The sequence below is a fragment of the Mycteria americana genome, chromosome 6 (genome assembly GCF_035582795.1).
Source record: "Mycteria americana isolate JAX WOST 10 ecotype Jacksonville Zoo and Gardens chromosome 6, USCA_MyAme_1.0, whole genome shotgun sequence".
Taxonomy (NCBI): Eukaryota; Metazoa; Chordata; class Aves; order Ciconiiformes; family Ciconiidae; genus Mycteria; species Mycteria americana.
In genome coordinates, this window is record NC_134370.1 from 54705826 (window position 1) to 54725580 (window position 19755).

The 19755-nt window shown below is 37.8% G+C and overlaps 2 protein-coding genes across 6 annotated transcripts in view; one reads left to right on the plus strand and one right to left on the minus strand.

The window, feature by feature from the left end:
• Positions 1-830: 830 nt before the first annotated feature.
• LIPC (lipase C, hepatic type) overlaps positions 831-19755 on the minus strand; it is a 66212-nt gene continuing 47287 nt past the window's right edge. For 2 of the 5 annotated variants that reach the window (XM_075505907.1, XM_075505911.1), the window contains 8 exons: positions 17944-18131; positions 16127-16306; positions 13299-13416; positions 11071-11304; positions 9436-9678; positions 5632-5752; positions 4676-4894; positions 831-1637 (listed from right to left, as the gene is read on the minus strand). In XM_075505907.1, the coding sequence (XP_075362022.1) occupies positions 1532-1637; positions 4676-4894; positions 5632-5752; positions 9436-9678; positions 11071-11304; positions 13299-13416; positions 16127-16306; positions 17944-18131 (1409 nt within the window). In that variant the 3' untranslated portion in view covers positions 831-1531. The remainder of the gene's footprint in view (positions 1638-4675; positions 4895-5631; positions 5753-9435; positions 9679-11070; positions 11305-13298; positions 13417-16126; positions 16307-17943; positions 18132-19755) is intronic. The other 3 variants (XM_075505908.1, XM_075505910.1, XM_075505912.1) reach the window with 3 other exon arrangements.
• ALDH1A2 (aldehyde dehydrogenase 1 family member A2) overlaps positions 10602-19755 on the plus strand; it is a 211105-nt gene continuing 201951 nt past the window's right edge. Inside the window, exon 1 of the mRNA XM_075505906.1 lies at positions 10602-10676. The gene's annotated coding sequence lies outside the window, so the exon portion shown is untranslated. The remainder of the gene's footprint in view (positions 10677-19755) is intronic.

Genomic DNA, 19755 nt, shown 5'->3' on the forward strand with positions numbered 1-19755 from the left:
GGAAGGACAACCATTCTCATTTGAAAAGTAAGTATGCTTTAGTTCCCATCATATATAGTCAGTCTTTCTGTTTCTGTATTGAATATTCCTGTTTGTTTAAAGGAATGGTAGTTATTGAAAACAGCTTTTAAAAGTTAGAAGTTAATATTCTGAATGGTCAGCAAAGATGCCTGCATTCAACTTTTGATCACTGTTCATTGCTTGCAGGATTACTAGCTCTGCTCAGCTTGTTCATTTGTCATGCTTTTTAAATAAATCTCACTTTAATCCTGATACCATCTGTACATATTGATTCAAAATTCCCTGCAATATCTTGGTATGGAAAATATGCTTTGCTCCAGGTCTTAGGACTATCTTGCACGTTTTTTTACCATTTAGAGAACATTTAAAACAAATTACATCCAGAATACAGAGCTGTAGAAACATAATTTTTAATCAATCTTGTGGTTAGCATTACAAAGTGACAAACTAAATACTGCCATATGTATTGATTTCCATTTCAGTATGCACTAACCATAAACTGAAAATAGTCTGAGACAATAATGTTTCTTTATGTAGTTTATATTCTGATATAGGAAACAAGGGAATTGTATATTTTTGACTTCTAAAAGTTTTTATGTGCACTGAAGATGTTTGAGGGTTTTACCATTTTCATTTATTCATGGAGTTGCAAATCATGCTAAAAATCTGCTACACAGTGATTTAAAATCTAAAAATCTCAGGCCTTACCTGAACAGGTAAATATGATTTTAATGCAAAAGTTAACTGAACTTAGTTGTGATAGAATTGTGTGTAGTATACTAAGCATCATTAAAATAATGAAATTACTAGTAATTTAAATCAGCACTTTAATTAAACTAGTTAAACAGGAAAGCATTTTCCAATATGACAAAGTTTAGTATAGCATTTTTAGGTGATACAGGTATTTGGCTTGTCATACGGTTATGATAGATAGCTCAAGCATTCTGTATGTTGAGGTGCATTTTAGTTTTTGATTGTCATAAAGTAAAAAGTTCAAACTCTTTGTTAATAATGTTATCTATTTGGGAATATTTTCTTCTATGTATCATTTAACTCCCCCTTCATTAGGAAATAATTTAGTAAAGTTTTAACTGATAGTAGGCGCTATTAATGTTTCAAAGTATTTAATGGGAAATGAGGCTCCTTTTTTCCCTTAAATCCAACAAAATGAAATTTTTCAAAGGTTTGTGGCAAGGATTCTTTCAAATACTAATCTTTTTATCTCTAGTGAGCAGGTGTTTTTTAAAACTTTAAACAATTTAAAATTGATAGTTGCCGTTGATGAAATTGCTTATTGATTACTTTCAGAGTAGGCTTGTATGTGAACAAAGCGCATATTTCAGCTTACCGTTGCATCACAAAATCTGAATTTTTTTAATGTATTTTCTTCACCACCTCTGAAACTATCAGGATATTTAAATTTAATGTGGCTGTGTATTTTTAAAACATTTTACTAGATGTATAGTATTTTGAATATATTTTGCTGAGTAGTTGTTTTTTGTGTTCTTGCTCATTTTCTATTTTGTCTCCGAAAGCGATCTTCACACCTCACAAATGTTTTCTGTTGGGCTGGATGAAGGTGAACGTTGTCAATGCTTTGAGAACAAAATGTCATTCTAGAAAGAAAACACAGCATGTAAGCATAATGTTACTTTTTAGGGCTACTATCTGTATAAAAGCGTGCTCTCTAGATACGCTGAATCTGATTTTCTTTATCCTGTCTTTTACAATAAGGTATCTGATTGTTTTTATAGGCTTGTGAGGAAAGAGGTGTATCTGGCTGACAGATAGCAGGTACAGAGCAAAACGAGTAGGCAACTCCTGTGTACTGAGTGCCTTATGCCTCTGTCTCTTTCTGGTATCATACATAGCATGCTGCTCTCCATAGCATACCCTCACAGTGATTTGGTCTTTGTATTCCCACTGGCCATTGTCATTGTTTCAGCTCTTACTGTTACTACCAGGAGTGCACTATTTGGCCTGCTAAGTACTTAGTCGGACTACTAGTATTTAGTTGTGAAGTTGCTAAAAATCAGTTATGTAGGATGCTGACAACATCAGCAACTATATATGCTACAGAAATGTTTTCCATATTTGGAACTCAAATATGTTGGAATCTGGTATCTTATTGCTTATAGTCTGTTTATTAACTACTTTTTAAGTTTATGCTGTTATGTTGTGTCTAAGTGTTTGTCATTAGATAATCTAACAAAGGAAAATATCATGTATATAAATATCACGAACATTGTGAGGTAAAGGTACATGGAGAGAAAATATTGTCAACAGATTGTTCAAATGCTCGAGAAAGCACAAGACAACTCAAAACACATCTTGTGTTTACTACCTTTTTTTAGTATTGAATTTCCAAAATTGCTAATTCTTCGATCTATGATGCTTGGTCTTTTCAAGAAGACCAAAACCTACACACTCTTTTCTTTGAAGAAAATACTTTTCCTTGAGTGTCCTTCATTCCTCCTTTTAGAATCACCTAATAATCTTCCATTCCCCCCTCAAGCATTAATACAGTATTTCAACAGTAACATGTTATTTCCATTCCCATGACAAGCCCAGATTGTGCAGAACAAAACCCAGCATGCAATCAGTATCCATTAAAATCTTGACACACTCACACCTGTGCTTGCAGCAAAAAAACTTCTAAGAAGTGTTAGGTACCTGAAGATACCAGCATCATTTTTTGTTAGTATAGCAACTATGCACCTCAGTTACCCATTTCCTAGGATCTCTTAAGTAGGACATCAGTAATAATTGGCTTGTGCCAGGTTATTGACACAGCTGTATTGGACAGGAGCTTTCTGGTTAGAAAAATGAGTATACCTGACATAATCCTTTCACAGCCTTCATACTTTTTTCTCAAGGTACAAAAATCTGTATTTAAACAGAGCTTTTTCATTTGCGGTGTGTACTATGCTTTAATTTGCTTTGGCGGCTAGGTCAGTACTGATTTGAGATCATTGCTTTTAAGACAGAAGGAAATGTTATAGAAATGACCTTTTTTTTATGGCAGGAGCATGTGCCTAGTGCTGGGTTATGAGAGGAAAATACCTACAAAATACATTTTCAGGGGGACAAACCCCAAGAAAATATGATCCCTCTTCTGCCCCCCCCCCCCCCCCAATTGTCTGATGAAAATGTCTCTTTAAATTGTCTAATTTGTCTTTTGTGTCTGTATCAAGGAGATGCAGCTCTGCCAATAAGTACTGTTCCACAGAAAGTCTGCAGTAGTTACAACAGGTTCTGGTAAGAAAGAGACTGTAGCAAGGGAAAATCACCTTCTAAGACTGAGCCACAGTTACAAGGTAAGACATGCTTTTCTCATTAACCTTAATTAAACTGCTCAGTTAAAATTTCTCGAAGGATTAAAGCAGTGGGAATCATTAAAAATTTTGTTATTCTGTCTTCTGGCTGAAATTTCTCTGTGTGAATAAGCAGTTTCAAAAGTGTTACTAGCATTGCTGTATGCAGAGAACAAGGCCACTCAGACTTGGTGGTCCAGTTTCAAAGCAATCAGCAAGGGAAAAAACAAGAACACCACCACCCTGCCCCTCACCCCCCAAAAAAACCCCCCAAACCAACCAACCAAACAAAACCCCAAACACACTTTAGTTTGCATTCATAATTTTTTTCTCCAGAAAACTGTTCTCTGATGCTACTTCAGAGCTCAGCTGACAAAATTCACATCACTGAATTCATACTATAGAAAAAAGCACAACCAGAATGTAAAAATTACTGTCAAATACCAGTGAAAGTGTGGTATGTAGGAGTATAGATAGCCTTTTTGTTTTCCAGGACTGCTCACACTCTGTTTGCCCACTACAGAAATTTCAACGTCTGTAGTTGAAACATTGCTTGCACAGTTTATCATTCCAGGAATCTCTTATACAGCCTGCACAGTGTAGTAATTCATTATCAACTATCAGACACTGGACTGGCTCTTGAATGAGACAAAAATAAGGGAACTTTATGATAAAACCTTTAACTTCAATGAATAATCAAATGACTGTGTAGTTCTACATGTGATCCTTCTAATGAGTACTTTCAAGAATGGTGATGCTGAGTTTCTCTATAAAGTAGGTATTGAAAGTCAAATAATTAAGATTTGGCATGTTTTTTGTAAGTAGGAATTTGAATTTTTCATGGCCTTAATGTTGGAGTCAATATTTGTCTTACACAGTATCTTGTTTCTTTGAAATTTCATATGGTCCTTATGGAGTGAGGCAATCACATGCTAAAAATAAGTCAGAAATTGTCATCAGTTATTGTCATTAATTGTGTAGAAAAATTGCATTGCAGAACTTGGATCTCTGTGCTAATCCCTTCTCTATCCTCTGTTCCCAAGTATCAACAAAATTGTCACCCCAGGTTATCGTGCCTTAAACTCAGATTAGTGGCAGTGGTGAGCCAGAACGTTTCCCACTAGTCATTTCTGACCTAAGAACAAATAAATTCTTTAAGTCACTTAAAAATCCTGCAGTCTGATCTGAGGGGGAGGGGGGCAAAGCCAGAAGTTGTACATGGATAAATTCACCATTGGTGTGAGTGCTGGAACTCAGATGCTTGTATTTGAACTAGGATAACCTGTGTGCCAAACATCTGTGGTGTTATTACAGAAAAATAGTGTTTTCATTACACTTACTTTTGCTGTGTTTCCCCTGCTTTCACTCTTATTGTCTTCACTATAAGTCCTGGTCGACGGGTGCCTTTTGTCCATGGTATTATGGTTTGAACTGTGTCCCAGATATTTTCCCAAACTGCAGTTCCTTCCCATTTGAACTTGATCATTATTAGCTCACCAATATCAGTGTCCAGGGTGATGAGAAAAGAGTAGGTTTTATTCCCATTAATACCTTCAACTCTGCAGAAAACAAAACCAGAATAATGCTGTCTTAATTATTATGGATTAAAGCAAAAAAATAAAGAAGAAAGAGTTTCTCTTCTCTTTAAAACCAAAGAAAGAACTATGTTTCCCCCTTCTTCTCCAGGAAGGGAGCATTACTGTCTCTAGGATCCTCTTCTTCCAGGTGCATAAAATGGTGAAATATGACAACATGCTAGAAAAGAAGCAGAAGTGGGAGAAGCTTGAGCAGCTGGTGAAGCAGTAGTGGTTTCTGTCAGCAAAAGAAAAGGTGTCCCTTAAGAGCATCTATGCTATGTCTTTTGTCTGCTAGAGCAAATGCTGACCCACACTGTTGCGTCTGCCTTTGTTAATACAGATAGTGTCCATCATGAGAAATATCCAAAATTCTTTACATTAATTACAGCTGCTTATTTATTTGTGTTTTAATTGATTAGACCTTCCTGTGTTAGCCATGGGATGGACCGAACCTAAGTGGACAGGATACTTAATGTTCAGGGAAACTTTCAAGATCACTGAGTTTGTTTTGTAGATATTTTTCATGCAAAAACTGTATGGACATTGTAAAAGTTTTGTGACTTTTAGGGAGTATGAGTGAAGAGAGGACAATTTCCAGTTCATCTTCACTTAGCTGTACTAAACCATTTCACTCATAGCATGATTAGTGTACATGATATGGTATTAAAATTGGCACCTTGTTTGTCACTTGTACCATGACATGTAGTATCAATACTCACAGTGTGATGGGCAGGTTTTTAGCGTCCTCTTTAGTGCCCGTCAGAGAGATGGTAAAAGTTGGGTCTATCTGCTTGCCTTCGATTTCATTGATGAAGTGGATCTTGAACTGATAATGATAGACTGTCGAAAGGAAGAATTTGGAAAGTGATGAAATTAATGGTCAAAGAAGCAATAGATTTCTCAGGCAAAAGAATTTTGCCTTTCAGAGCAGAAACTTGATTGATATTCCATTTTATTTTTTAAACAAATTTGTTGCAATTAAAACATCATCATTTTTTCTGATTGTTGCTGTGCTGTGTAATCCCTTAGGGTTTGGGGCCCTGTTGCTCTGTTTAAAAGGATGGAGAAAAAAGGTAACCTGGGCTGAGTTCCCTTTGTAGGATAAAACATTCTTCCATGGGAAATATTTCAGCTTTTCTGAAGTTTTATTGTTAGAATTTCTGGCAAGCCCTCTAATCACCAGACAAATCCTTATGACTGGGCATGGCTAGAGATGTATGATACAGATTGAAGACTTTATGCAATGTAGTCAGGCTTTTGCTCTGATAGGGTAGAAAATTGCCCTGCAAAACAGATGACTCACAAACTTTCCTTGACCGCATAATGATACATTGTGCTTAACATGCATCCGTTAACAATATGACTTTGTTCAAGCACATTACTATAAGATGTCATTAATACTTTGAGATTTGGTGGGTTTCTAGAAGAGCAGTGTTTAACAAAGTCTTTGAACTCAATATTGCCAGAATGAAGAATGCCTAAGAGACCATCAGTGTACTGATTACAAGCAGTTTGACATTTAGTAAATTATGGAAAAAAAAAAACCAACAGCATATAGTTAGAGGCCATGTGTACACAGATATTGTCAGCTAGATTTGAATGTCCAAAACTCTTTTGTCTGGTGATTCTACCAGCCACCTTCGTGACAAAACTGATAGATTTAGGTGTTAATTAAGAAAACCCTAAATAATTTCTATTAGCAAAGGCCACAGAGTATTTGGAAGAATTAGGGGTGTTGTATTTATCCTTGCAATCTGGTCAAGTTACACATGGGAAACTGTTCTGGTAAACATCATTGCACACTAGTTTTTGAGTAGAAAGATGCTCTTTCATCATTTCTTCTCCTCACCTACTTTATGCTTTACTACATCTGAGAATGGCTCCACCATACTGCTAAGGGAGTCATCTTTTTATGTATATGCACAGATAGACTTTTTTTGTGCAGCTCTGAGTGTTCACAATGGAAGGTATTTGCTAGAAAAGTTGTATCTTTTTGTTGTTGTTTCGTAGTTATTGTATGTTAGTGAACAATGTATTTTCTTTTGAAAAGGTGTCACTCAGTAGAAAACAAAATGGCTGATTCTTTGCTGCGAACCTGATGAGGACAAAGTAGGCAGAGAGGCTTGTTTACAGATCACTTCTATTACTATCCTGTCTTTCTCTGAGTTTTCTCTCTGTGTAAAAATTGATTGTTCTAGTGTATCTTCTGATAAAGCCTAGGCTTTTGCTGTGGTTATGATGCTCACTTTAAGGAAAAAAGTGAGCATATTCATATAAAAACTCTGACTCAGGGTCCCATCACAGCTTTATTATAAATGTTACCTTCTTTTTAACAACTATTTTTTGTTTGAACTGGATTAACGTACGCTCCAGAATATAATGCCGTTAACTTGAAAAATGAAACGTCATATTACGTGAAGATGCAGAGGATTGTGAAGTGTAATGCTGAGTTTCTCAAATTTCTTCTGTTTGGGCTTTTCACATGATGTTCAAACATTTTTTTAAGAGCATTACAAAGATGGCTTTGTATGCACCCTCCCACAGTTGCCACCTTGTTTGGGAACTTTTGTGAAAGGAAACCATTGTCTGGCGCACTGATATCTGCGTATGTGCCAAGGACGTTTTTTTTGAAGAAAAACCAGTTCCAAGCATAAAAATGCAACATGTTTCAAATTGAAATCAAAGCCAGTAAGACACAGATATTTTGCCACAAGCTGAAACTATCTCTGTGTCCAGAGAAGAATGCAACACAGGGATCGCGGTTTTGTGCTCAGGTGTGGTAGCAGCGGATGCCGTGTCCTCAGAGCAATTCGCTTTCCCGATTCTGACGGTGACCTGACTGTACTGCAGCAAAATTAAATCAAGAACTAGACACAGCCTCTAGAATTTCTAATTCTACTTGGAGTAGCTTCCTGAGGCATTTTAAAAAGTAAAAGAAGAGTTCCAGCAAATTCAGCTGCTCCGAGTATCAGTCAGGGCTGACCACACCCCTCTGGAGTCATCACTGTGTACTTCACAGCTGCATTAGTGGAAGACTTTGAGAATTATTTTAAAAGTACCTGAATGTTTGTATCCTTTTAAATCTGTGATATTGCAGTTGAGTACCAGGCACTGTGGGGAAACAACATGTGTAATGCAAGCAGCATTTTTAAGCATTTCTCCTCAGGACTGGAAAGCCCTTGAGTGTCCGTGCCAGGGGCGCACTGTCGACATTCGGAGTGCTTCCCCAACCCCAATGTCTTGCGCGGGGGACAAGCAGGCTGACCCCCTCCAACAGGAGCGGGGCTGTGCCAGGCAGAAGGGGGCTGTGCCAGGCAGAAGGGGCCAGCCCCAGCAGCAGGTGAGGTGATGAGGGACCCCCATGGCTGTGGGGCTGTTCTGGGGGAGCCCAGGGGCAGGCGGGGCGCTGGCGCTGCCTCGGCACTGAGGAGAGGCGTGGGGTAGGGCTGTGGTGCGGCCGGTGCCCAGGTGCTGAGGGGCTGTGGGAAGGGCACTGGCTGCTCGGCGCGGAGGTGGGCACACTTCACAAGTCTCCTCCATGTGCGGTGGCCTGCGGCTCCGAGCGGGAGCCCTGCCCAGGCTGCACTGTGCTGCACCGTGCTGTTGCTTGCTGCATGCCTCATCAATAGCCTCATCAATAGAGAGGAGGAATGCCACGCACCAAAAGCCCCCGCACCGAAAGTCCCTTGAGAGAAGCGTGTCCCTGCCATTCATCCCACACAGTCCTGCTTGTTCTCGCTTTAAAACGTATGTAAACTATCCCGCTGGCAGGTGAATGCTCAACAGCAGCAGTTGCCTCGTAGGCTCTGTGGCAGCTGAGTCGTAACCAGCCTACAGCCAGGCCTAGCCCCATTTTGTAATGGAGATTTGGGAGATAGGCCCCGTTTCCTTGTCAGACTACTTCCCCTCTGGTAATACATGCAAGAAACCACATTAATTGTCTCTGAGCTTAGAAAATTGTTACTTTGTGTTCTCGATAAAGTAATTTAATGGAGATACAGCTAGAGTACCAGTCACTTTATTTTAGTGCTACAGTTCTGCCCTGTAAAAGTCCATGCTATTCTGTTGTCTATCCATTGTTTGAAAAGTAATAATTTATATGTCATCTTGTAGACTAATTGCAGATAAAATTTGGGCAAACTTGGAACAGGAAGTTTTACAGGCCTCCCAGAGCAATTATGCTGCTTTTTTGGCTTGGCTGTATGCCTGCATATGTTATAACAAACTCAGGCCAGTCGTAGGAAAATCCTGTAGATCAGGACCCTAAACATCTCTGAGGCCTCAGATCCACAGTTAGCCTGTGGCAAGCATGCAGCATGCTTTTTCCCACAGAAATATTAAGAGTCAGGATCTTGATGAAAGGGTATCAAGACAGCCTACCGGGATTCTCAGTTGTCTCAGCAAATTGATTATTCCTGTAGACTTTATAAGCTTTAATAAATGAGTAAACACGATCACAAAGCTTGGGCTCATTCTCACACTTTGCGATCAATCTGGAGACTGTAACAAGTATTCCCACAAACCTTTGAAAGGCATATGTGCTCTTGTTTTCAAAAAGAGTTGTCTACTTTTTGGGAGCCTTTCCTCCCTGATGTTGTAGCCCAGTGTGTTGCACCGGTTCTTTCTACAGCTGAGGCACATTCCTTTGTTGAAAGTGTTGATGTCGTTGCACCAGTATGCTGTGCTTTGCTTATCGTTGTGAAGCAGAGAGTCGATGAACAAATGAACTGATCTCTCATGGGCACATTTCACAGTTTGAGTGATGCCTGAAAAAATGCAAACAACAAAATTTTGCATGCCCTTGTTCCTCTTTACCATTTCAACTGCAGTAACCAACTATAACCATATGTTATTGTTTTCCCCCCACCCCCTTTACTACTAAAACATCATGATTCTGTCTCAGAAATCATACATTGTAGCAACTTTACTTTTAGGATCATCCAAAAATAGTTTGGCTGAACCTACATGATACTAAAATTTAATAATTTGCTGCTTAAACTTCTCTAGCCTGACTGTTTAAGACTAAATATGAACCTTGATTTCATTGTCCTGGCTGTTTTGGTCAATATGAAATACAATATGAGGCTATATGCAGTCTTTCAGATCATGCCACATTAAAGACAGCAGTCTCATTCTGAATGGTTGAACACTGTTGTCTTTTGGATGCTTACACGGTAATGTCATATTTTGTCCCTATCAGAGTGACAAACTCTCATGTTGAATTGAATTTTGCTTGCAGCTACTACTGGGGGGAAGAGGAGCAAAAAATGTATTAAATACATGAAAAAAATATTAAATACATAGATCTGCTTTTATGAGAAGTATCTTTTTCTTCCTTAAGTGTCATCAAATTACAAAAGTTATTTTCTTCTGTGTAATCAGGATATATCACGATGGACTGTTTTTATATGTCTTCACTGATAAGCTTTCTAGCTGATGCTTGCTTTTATGTTAGTTGTGAATTATCTGCTAACAAGTAAGGCCTACTTTTAGATAGTGTGATGATAGTTGAGAAGTATTTTTGCAATGCAGAACAGTATTCTTTTGGGGTTTTTCAGTGCACAGTTCTGGTTGTCACTGTGCATCAGTACCTTATCTTTTTTTCAATATATTGCATCAGTTTCTCTATACATTTATATTTAGGCACATTGGAAATAAGCTTCTGTATATAAAACCTAGCCTAGAACACTGGGAGTCGGGTCCTAGAGAGAGCATCATCTGTGCAGCTGAAGGACGGGGAGTTGGGAAAAGGTGAACTAAGGAGGTGAGTAGTACAGCCCTGTGTTTTATTTGATTTGAAATAATTAATTGCACACTAGATTAATTTGGCTTAATTAGAATAAGTTTTCTTATTTCCTCTACCACTAAAACAAATACCTTTGAAATTATTCAGAAGTGCTTGACAGCAGGATGCTCATGGCCTCATTTTCAGAAGTGCTAGGCAGCCAAATTCCTTACTGGAGTCAGTAAGAACAGTTTGAACTCAATACATGTAAAAATCAGATAACCAATTTCTAGAGAAGAAATTTCCTTGCATATAATGGGAGATAATACTCCCATCAGATACTGTTTAAGACCGTAGAGATATGTAAAGTTTCCTAGAGATACTGTCAGTGCAGCTGCAATCCTGCTTCCTTTCTTGTGCCGTTGGTTCTTACCAGTGATTCCGTATTGTGCAATGTGGTTATACACATGCATGATGTGACAGCCAGGCTGAAAGGTGCCTCCATTGGGATAAAAGTCGAAATGAGCCACAGGCTGCTTGATGCCAACACTGAGACCCATGTGCTGTTTAGTGAATGTATGAATTGCATCTACGAAGTTTGCATCATCTGGAGATAAACGGTCTGTTGGTGACATTCCTTCAAACAAGGGACCAGCAGGGTCAAGGCCTGCAATAAATGCAAATAATCCAGTTGTGATATAGTGCAGATGGGCTGTTCTGTTACTGTTATGAGAAAAGTCTGTGATAAATATTTAAAAACAGACAGCACTGGTACTTTACAAGGTCTTTCACTGATAGAAACAATGCTAGGAACACTTGTCCTGCAGAGGGTACGTGGTTACATCAAAAGATAAGTAAACATAGGCACTGTAATAAACAGTAACTGCTACATGTACAAGGACACAGGCCCAGAGATAGATGTGTTTGTTATAGACAAACCATGCTTGCTACTGCTTTGTCACTTGAGGGATGCTTACGTAATTTTGTTCTTTCATACTCTAGAGGTCATGCATTTCAGAGGCCCTTTTGAAGACACCAGTCCCACAACAAGGTTGACTTTTAGCCCACATTTGGGACCTGAAACTTTATAAAGCTTCGTTTATTGCTTAAAAGAGCTATAGGTCTGCTAGATGTTGTTTATAATAATTTTTCAACGTTAACAGTCTTCAAGGAAAATTATTATGCTATTCAGAAAAATAATATTCCACTTAGGGAATCTTGCTGATTTTTAGTTTGCTAGATATTTTTGTGTGGTGCTCTTTTTGGCTGGGAACTGATTTGTGGAAAAGGACTGCCTGTGTAGCTTAAAGCTGCCTTCAGTTTTGAGGGCAAGCTTCTAAATCTGAGATTCTTCAGTTGGTACTATGGACTAACGTAGTTGCATAGATGTAACTGGACAAGAATAATAACACAGGCTACAAGTAGGGATGTCACCCTGAAGGCATATATTTCCTTTTATTTTTAATTTTTTTTTTCACTGAATTTTTGGAACTTATTGTTACAAGTCTGAATAATTTTTGCTGAAGCATGCATGTAGCTGTTACAATAAATAATGTGTTTTAATGTTTTTTACTTATCCGTTATCGAGATTTGATGTACTAATATGATTTGAACAAGCAGCGCTGATGAGCTAAAGTCCTTCAGTGTATACACAGATGTAATATTGTGACACATTGTGTAAAATCAGCTTCTTGGCATTCAGGCACTGTCACAGGAGCTGATTGTATAAGGGACGATGGTATGTGGCAATGAATCCAAGATCAGAATTGGGATTTCAGACTACAGTCATGCATATTTGCCTCGCTCCCAAATCAGATTAAAGTAAAATGTTTTCTCTGATAACTTAAACGTAGCTGATGTGGGCCTTGTGTAAAATGCAATTCTGTTTTGGTTTTGGTTTTTTTTAAGCTGTCACTGCACATTAGATGTGGTACTGTATACAGTGTATCAATAAGCTTATAAATGTATTTTCATTACACTCATAATTAGTACAGTTACAAAACATTACAGAAGGTTCAAAATGCCACTAGTCAAAACAATCAAGTGTTATGTTTAACTTTGTTTACTTTAAGCATCTATTAGGGATACTCTAATGATACTCTTCTTGTAAAATATAATCCAGGACTATCATTTTTGCCACAGGAGAACTGACTTCAATTCACTGTATGAGCAATGTACCACAATTGAAAGCTCAAGCACAGTTAGATGATTTCCTTAATGTAATTTTCTTTTTAAAATTAGTTGCTAACAATGAACAGTGTATTTGCATGGCTTTGGGTCAAGATAGTGACCAAAGATCCAAGGTTAGTGGCTAACATTTAGTTTAAGGTGTTATTTGGAATGGATACAAGATAAATTGAAGCAACATGCAACTTGAATCTTTGGTTTATGATCTGTAGTCCCCATGCTTGTATATTCTGTATGTCATAATTTGGACTGAGGTAGGAAAGATCAAAGCTAGAAATTCTATGATACTTCATTTTGAAAAGTGTTTTCATTAAATTTTCAAAATCTAATTTCTAAACCAATGGGACGAAACTTCTAAACTGTGGCAAATACTGCTATTCAGCAGCTAAATATTGATATGACATTGATATGTCAAATATCTATGTAACTTAAATCAGTTGACTGTTACATTCCTTAAAGTTATAAGTCTTTTACCTGTAATTCTTCCAATCTTGTTCGTACCGCTGATATAACTTCCAGCAAATCCTGAAACATGAGCTCCTAGGCTGTACCCGATTAGATGAGCATTGCTTCTGGAAAATTGAATGGATTTCTGGAAGATAGTGGCAGCTTGATTTAGATGCAGAAAATGTGAAAAGTAAACAGTGAAATACTTATTGGAAGCTAGGAATGCCGTGAATTACAACACGAGAAATTAGTATGTTGATGGAGGTGAAATGAGGTGCATGGATCATGCACTAAATTTCTTCACTGGCTGAATGTTATTCCTTGCCTCCTTTTCATGCAGCAGGAAAATGCCACACATTTGGGCACTGCTACTTATGTGCTATGCTGAGGAAAACCATCAACACAGGTAGCAGGATTTTTGTTGCTGTTTGTTGCAAGTGATGCAAATGTGCATTGCCGTTTGTCTGCAGCATTTGACTTTCCTGTGACTATAAAATGGACATCTGTCCTTTAACTTCAGTATAAAACAATCCTTTATAGAAAGTGCCTTGCTTTTTTTGCCTGAGATACTAGCACAAGCCAAATTAGAAGCCAAACTATCAAAACATTGATCAGACATACTAAGTGATAAGGCAATGTCATTTCTGGGACTGATTTGTGCAAAACTGGGTATCTGATCTGAAACAAACCTATTGAAACAGAATTGGCCTCAGGCCCTTCTTTCTACCTAATCAATACCTACATCTTAAGCATTTCACCTGAGCTGCAAGGCTCAAAGTTTTTCTGACTTGTAAAGAAAAATGTGGCATATTTTTCTTGCAGGAAAGGCAAACCTCTGTTTTAATTTCATTGTGGATATTGCCTGTCCCAGTGGAGTGGCTTTACAGTCTTGATACCTGTCTCTTGTGAAGATGAGGTGAAACTTGGCAACCTTCTTTTGAGAGAGGCAGCTCTTAGAAATCACAAGATCTGACCAATTTTCTTGGCAGGTGTTAGAGATGAATGCTATTGAGATTGTTACTGATCATGCCCTATTAACTCTTGGACTAAGAGTGCTAAGATTTACTTTATTTTTATTCTTTATTAAAATGTTGCACAGCACTGCTGTTTTTGTTACTTCTGTTGAGGATATTTCAAATAGTCGCCTGCCTGTAAGTAGACAGAAGAATAGCAGAAAGATAGTTATGGGAGTTAAAATGAAGGGGTTTTTTACTGTTAAACTCAGGAGGGGTGCTTCTCAACAGAAGGAAAGTTTACTGCTTGAACACACCTAATTGAATGCTGTGAAAATTTATTGTATATTTAAATCCTGGAACATATCATAGCACAAGAGAAGCTACCTACACGGCTGGAGCAAGGAGTCATTTATTCAAGCCTCGATTTGTTTGCTGACACTGGAGAAATCACAGACTGTCTTTATTGTTGACAATGTGGTTTGTCCTCCTGGGAACTGAACGAAGTCCACCGTTTGATTCATTCAATAATTAAACAGCTTCAAAATATGACTTTAGGCTCCAGCAACTTAAACTACATTTGACCAAGAGCTAAGGTTTTTTGTAATGTCACAATGAAAAATAGTGACTCTGGCTCTTCTGCCTTCTCTTTTGTGCCTGTTGTCCCTAACTGGGCATGGTATCTGACAACTTCTTCTAGCCCTGCCATTCCTGCTGAAAGCAGCTTAGCCCTTCAACGGTATTTGCTACAAATCTTTCAGCTTTGCACTGTATTTCCCTTCCACCTTAGGCCTCGCTATATTTAAAGTAATGTATTCTAAAATTCATTGTGAGGTACAGAAGTATAATTTAATTTCAAATTAGGTAGCTTAAATTAGTACTAGAGACAGATTAAATAAGAGTTGCTTAGGGAACCTGGTTTGTATGAGTGATTCTCATTCTACTGTTTGCTTTCTGCCTTTTCTTAAATAGTGCTGGAGACCAGTGATCCCTTGCAGACTTGTCTGCAGCCTTTTCAATCCAGCCATGGCTACTGCTCCCTATGTAGCAGCAGTCTTGCTAAGTAGTCACTATGTTAGCATGGCTTTGTACTCACTACTGCTTCCATGTCATCTGCTTTGTGAGGCATGTTTGTCCTCTTCAAAGGTCTCACTTTACTTTCTGGATCTCTAAGCCATTATTTTAGAATAATCTTTGGGGAATTGAGGCAAAAATCAGACACATGTCATGCTTGAATTCTGCATTAAAAGCAGAAATTAAGCACAGATAACATAAACCCATTTTACTGAACTAACCACTTGCAAATCATAAAATCATAGACTCATTTAGGTTGGAAAAGACCTTTAAGATCATCAAGTCCAACCGTAAACCTAACACTGCCAAGTCAGCCACCAAACCATGTCCCTAAGTGGCACATCTACACAGCTTCTAAATACTTCCAGGGATGGTGACTCAACCACTTCCCTGGGCAGCCTACTCCAATGCTTGACAACCCTTTCGGTGAAGAAATTTTTCCCAGTATCCAATCTAAACCTCCCCTGGTGCAACCTGAGGCCATTTCCTCTTGTATGATAATGTGTGCCTGCTTTCTAAGTGTGGGACTCTCAGCTATCTGCACACATGCTAATTGAAAAGCTCAAGTAGCATGAAATTATCTCACCTCTAAAGCTACATCAAAATATTTTAATAAACAAGACCACTTGCTTTTTTCTCTTGCATGATGAAAGTCTTATGAAGTCATATGAAAGTTTGTGGAAGAAAAATTTGCAATGTATTAAAGAAACGTAAGTGATTGAAATGAACAGCATTAACCAGCATAGTATTTCAGAAAGCTGGTAGAAGCATAAGAACAGGTAAATAGGTCTTTTCCCAAGAAACATCTGTTGATCTGGGGGCTTTTACCTCCAGCCATTCCAGGAAGTCTGCTATCTCCTGTCCTATGTAGCGTGTATTCTGTACAGCAATGGGATAGTGCTGGTGAGCAAATGTAAGCCAGTCTGCAATGATCACATTAATTTGTTTATGCTGAGACTTCAGAGCTGCTGCCATTTTCCAAATCCAACCTTCTAAAATCCCATCCACCTGTTTCATTAAAAAAAAAGAAAGAAAAAAACATTCTTAAGGGAAAGCAGTCTCTACCAAATATTTCTTGTGAAAAGCTCAAAGAAACAAAAACCATAATATAAACAAGGAGAGCTTAATGCTGATAACTGGATTTTAGGGGCTTCAGCGTGCTTCAGTGCTGAGAATCTTTGAGTTTTGGTGGACAAAAAAATTAAGAATCAATATAAGAACGGCACAATAATTTGTCTTGTAATATGAACTCTTATCGGTGAAATGATGTCCCTAAATATTTTCACTCATCCTGAGATAATTGGTATTACTGATTAAACAGAAAGACAGAAATGCCCAGAAAATTTCTGATTTCATTCAAGAGCAGCTGTCCCTGTAAACTTAAGCTAAAAGGTCTGGACAGGGAGGGAAGCTGGAGGATTGCAGACCAGCAGGCATTTACTTTCTACAGCTGTTCCATTTTGAGATCCGATTTATTTTTTTGAGGCATTCTCTTTTTAAAGACCTGATCACAATTTCCTTACTAGCATCAAAGACTGCTTCTGATTTGATGGACCAGAATATTATTTAATCTATAAGAGATAATTGTTGCTCTAGTTCCATGTATTTCCTCAATTGATAGAACGTCTTTATCTCTTACGGTGTTTTAACAGAATTTGGGAGTCTCAGTTCTGGGTCTCCATACATATTCCTCTAAGAGCCCAACACCTCTGCAAATTAAGTTAATATGAATGATAAACTTCAATGGCAGCAGCTTCAGGTCCATGGTTTGTCTCTGAGGAGGGTATGGGTTTTGAACAAATTCTTATTTGGGAGGCTTGGCTAAAGTAATCTACGGCAATATTTCATCGAAAGTCAGCTCTGCTGTTACTTGTTAAGTGAGTTATATGCATCAAGGGTGTTGTTTAAAGTTTCTCTGCATATTTGCAGATGTGCAAGAAAGCTATGTTTTGCCACCTTATGTGATGACGTTGGTTCTGTGAGAATCAAAGATCTGTTAAAATGATGTTATTTCTTATCCTGCTTTTTCTTTTGTTTCTTTTTCAACTGAAAAGCTGATCAAAAGTCACTCTTAGTACTGCTATGCTTTTGAGAAAGGTTTTCATGATGGATTTTTTTTTTTTACAGTTTAACTGGAAGCAGTTCAGTGATAATTCATTGAGCAGTTCAGTGATAATTCATTGATGTTGAAGGCTTCATTTTCAGCTGAAGGGGCTTATAGAGAAGTTCTCGTTAAAGGTGTATATGTGAGAAAGATGTGGGGAGATTGTGTGCACTTCTTTTCAATAAGTCTGTAAATATCTGGCAGTGAAAATATCAGAGAAATGAAACTGGTATTCAGTCCTCCAGAGGCATAGCACATTGATTCAGCTACTTGTTTGAACTCTGCTGGCTTTAAACCAGGGCTGAATCTAATCCTTGGCATGGGACTCCCATATGAAAAATTGCTTGTAGACTGTTCCTTCAGAATCTCAGTGGGGAATATCCACTTTATATTATTTCTAGCCATGATTGCTACCAGGGAAATCCACCATCTTTCTAGATGCAACCTTTCTTCTGAAGTTACTTTTGGCACTAGCATAATGAGGAGGAAAGTATATCAAATCAGATGTTGTTTGAATTAAAAATAAAATGTGAGTTCATACCGACCAGCCATGGACTATCATCACCAGAGGAAGAGAGGCATTGAAACTGCATTTGTCAAGAGTCTCCAACTGATTAAAAAAAATCTGACAGCCGCCTTCAGTTGTATTTGTATAGAGTCGAAATTTTGTTTCTAAGTTTTGCTGATCTTTCTTTGTTCTAGTGTGCTGACTCTGTGATCCCAGTGCCTCTGAAATGAAATTCATAACAACAGTCATAATAGGATGGAATCTAAAACCTAAAGAAGTTACTAGTGAAACACAGTTTATAAGACGAAGTAAACTAGTAAGATTGAAACTCTAGCTATGTATAATTGCTGCCTACTCCAGATGGGCATTTTGGGTCAAAACAGTGATCTCTTTCAACGTTTGAGATGGTCTAGATGTACCTCTGAGTCCATCTATTTGAACAATAACAATTACACAGGAAATATTGATCTTATAGAATGCGTAAGTATTTTAAAAACACAGTACAGCTGTTGTGACTTTACAATGTTAGTGCATGCACAGGCAAGCACATTCATAGGCTATTAACTCTGCAGGGCGTATTTTACTAATGTGCATTTGCTAGTAATTGCTGAGCAAGCATCATTGTGCAAGCATCACTAAAATAACCATTTTATTCAGAGTTATAACTCTGCTTAGAGACTTAGGTGACTGCTTAAAGCTATCAGACCACGTCATAAATGATCCTTTTTCTCTAAAAAGGCAAGATGAAATGTTCTTGTTCTAGTTGTAATATTTTTGGTGGTTTCATTTTTAGATAAAATAGCTTGATACCTATAGGATAGCATTTTCAGAAATGTCTATTATGTACCTGGGATGGTATCTGTATTTAAGAAAGTGGCGACAGGGTGAATTGTGGTCTTACCAACATTATGAGCTTAGAAGGAAAAACATGGGTATAGAGAAATTGCTGGAAAATGGAGTAAAATAAAGCAGAAGCTTACAAAAAGCACATTGTGACATGCAAGCCTGGTGTTTCTTTCTAATAAGACTTCAGACTGTTTATTTTATCTATCTGAAAATAATCCATATAATAAATTATTACTTAAGCTAGAAAAAATGGGGATTAGTAGAAGAAAAGTTAAGGTGTGATCAACTAGACAAATGAGAGATTACAGTTCTTTGGAAAGGAAACTTTTAGAGTGGAGAGAGTTTACTAAGGGAGTTCCTTGGGGACTGTTTTTTTGCTAATCTTGTCTTAATAATTTCATTAAAGAAGCAGGCAGGAAAGGTACAAGACTGACAAAATTTGGGAGGCATTTGCTAATACTGAGGAGACCAGTTAAACACTGAAAGCTATATGACCTTGAAAATACAGCAACAAAACCACGTAGAAATCTCATACTATGAAGTGCAAGGTCATACAGTTGATGGGAATTTCTCTGTAAATGGGGCTCATAAATTGGAAGTGACACAAGGGTAAAAAGACTTGACTGTAGTAATCAATAACAAAACTGACTATGAGTCACCGCTGTGATTTGGTTCTCACCACTGTGGGAAAAGAAACTATAATTAGAAGATGCATCAAGGAAGATGTTTTCAGTAGGAAGAGAGAATGTTAGTGCCAATAAGTTAAGGCACTTATTAACCACACACAGAACAGTGTGCATAGCTCTTGTTACCAAGTTCAGGTGATACCAATTCAAGCTGCAATAGCTGCTCAGCAGCACCACTAAAATGGTCAGGGAGGAGGCTTTTGTTTTAATTAGACCTAACAAATCATGAAATATTCTTGGAGGTGAAAATGAAGTATTTTACTCTCCGAGAAAGAAGTTGAAATTATTTGTGTTGCATCAGAACTCACATTAG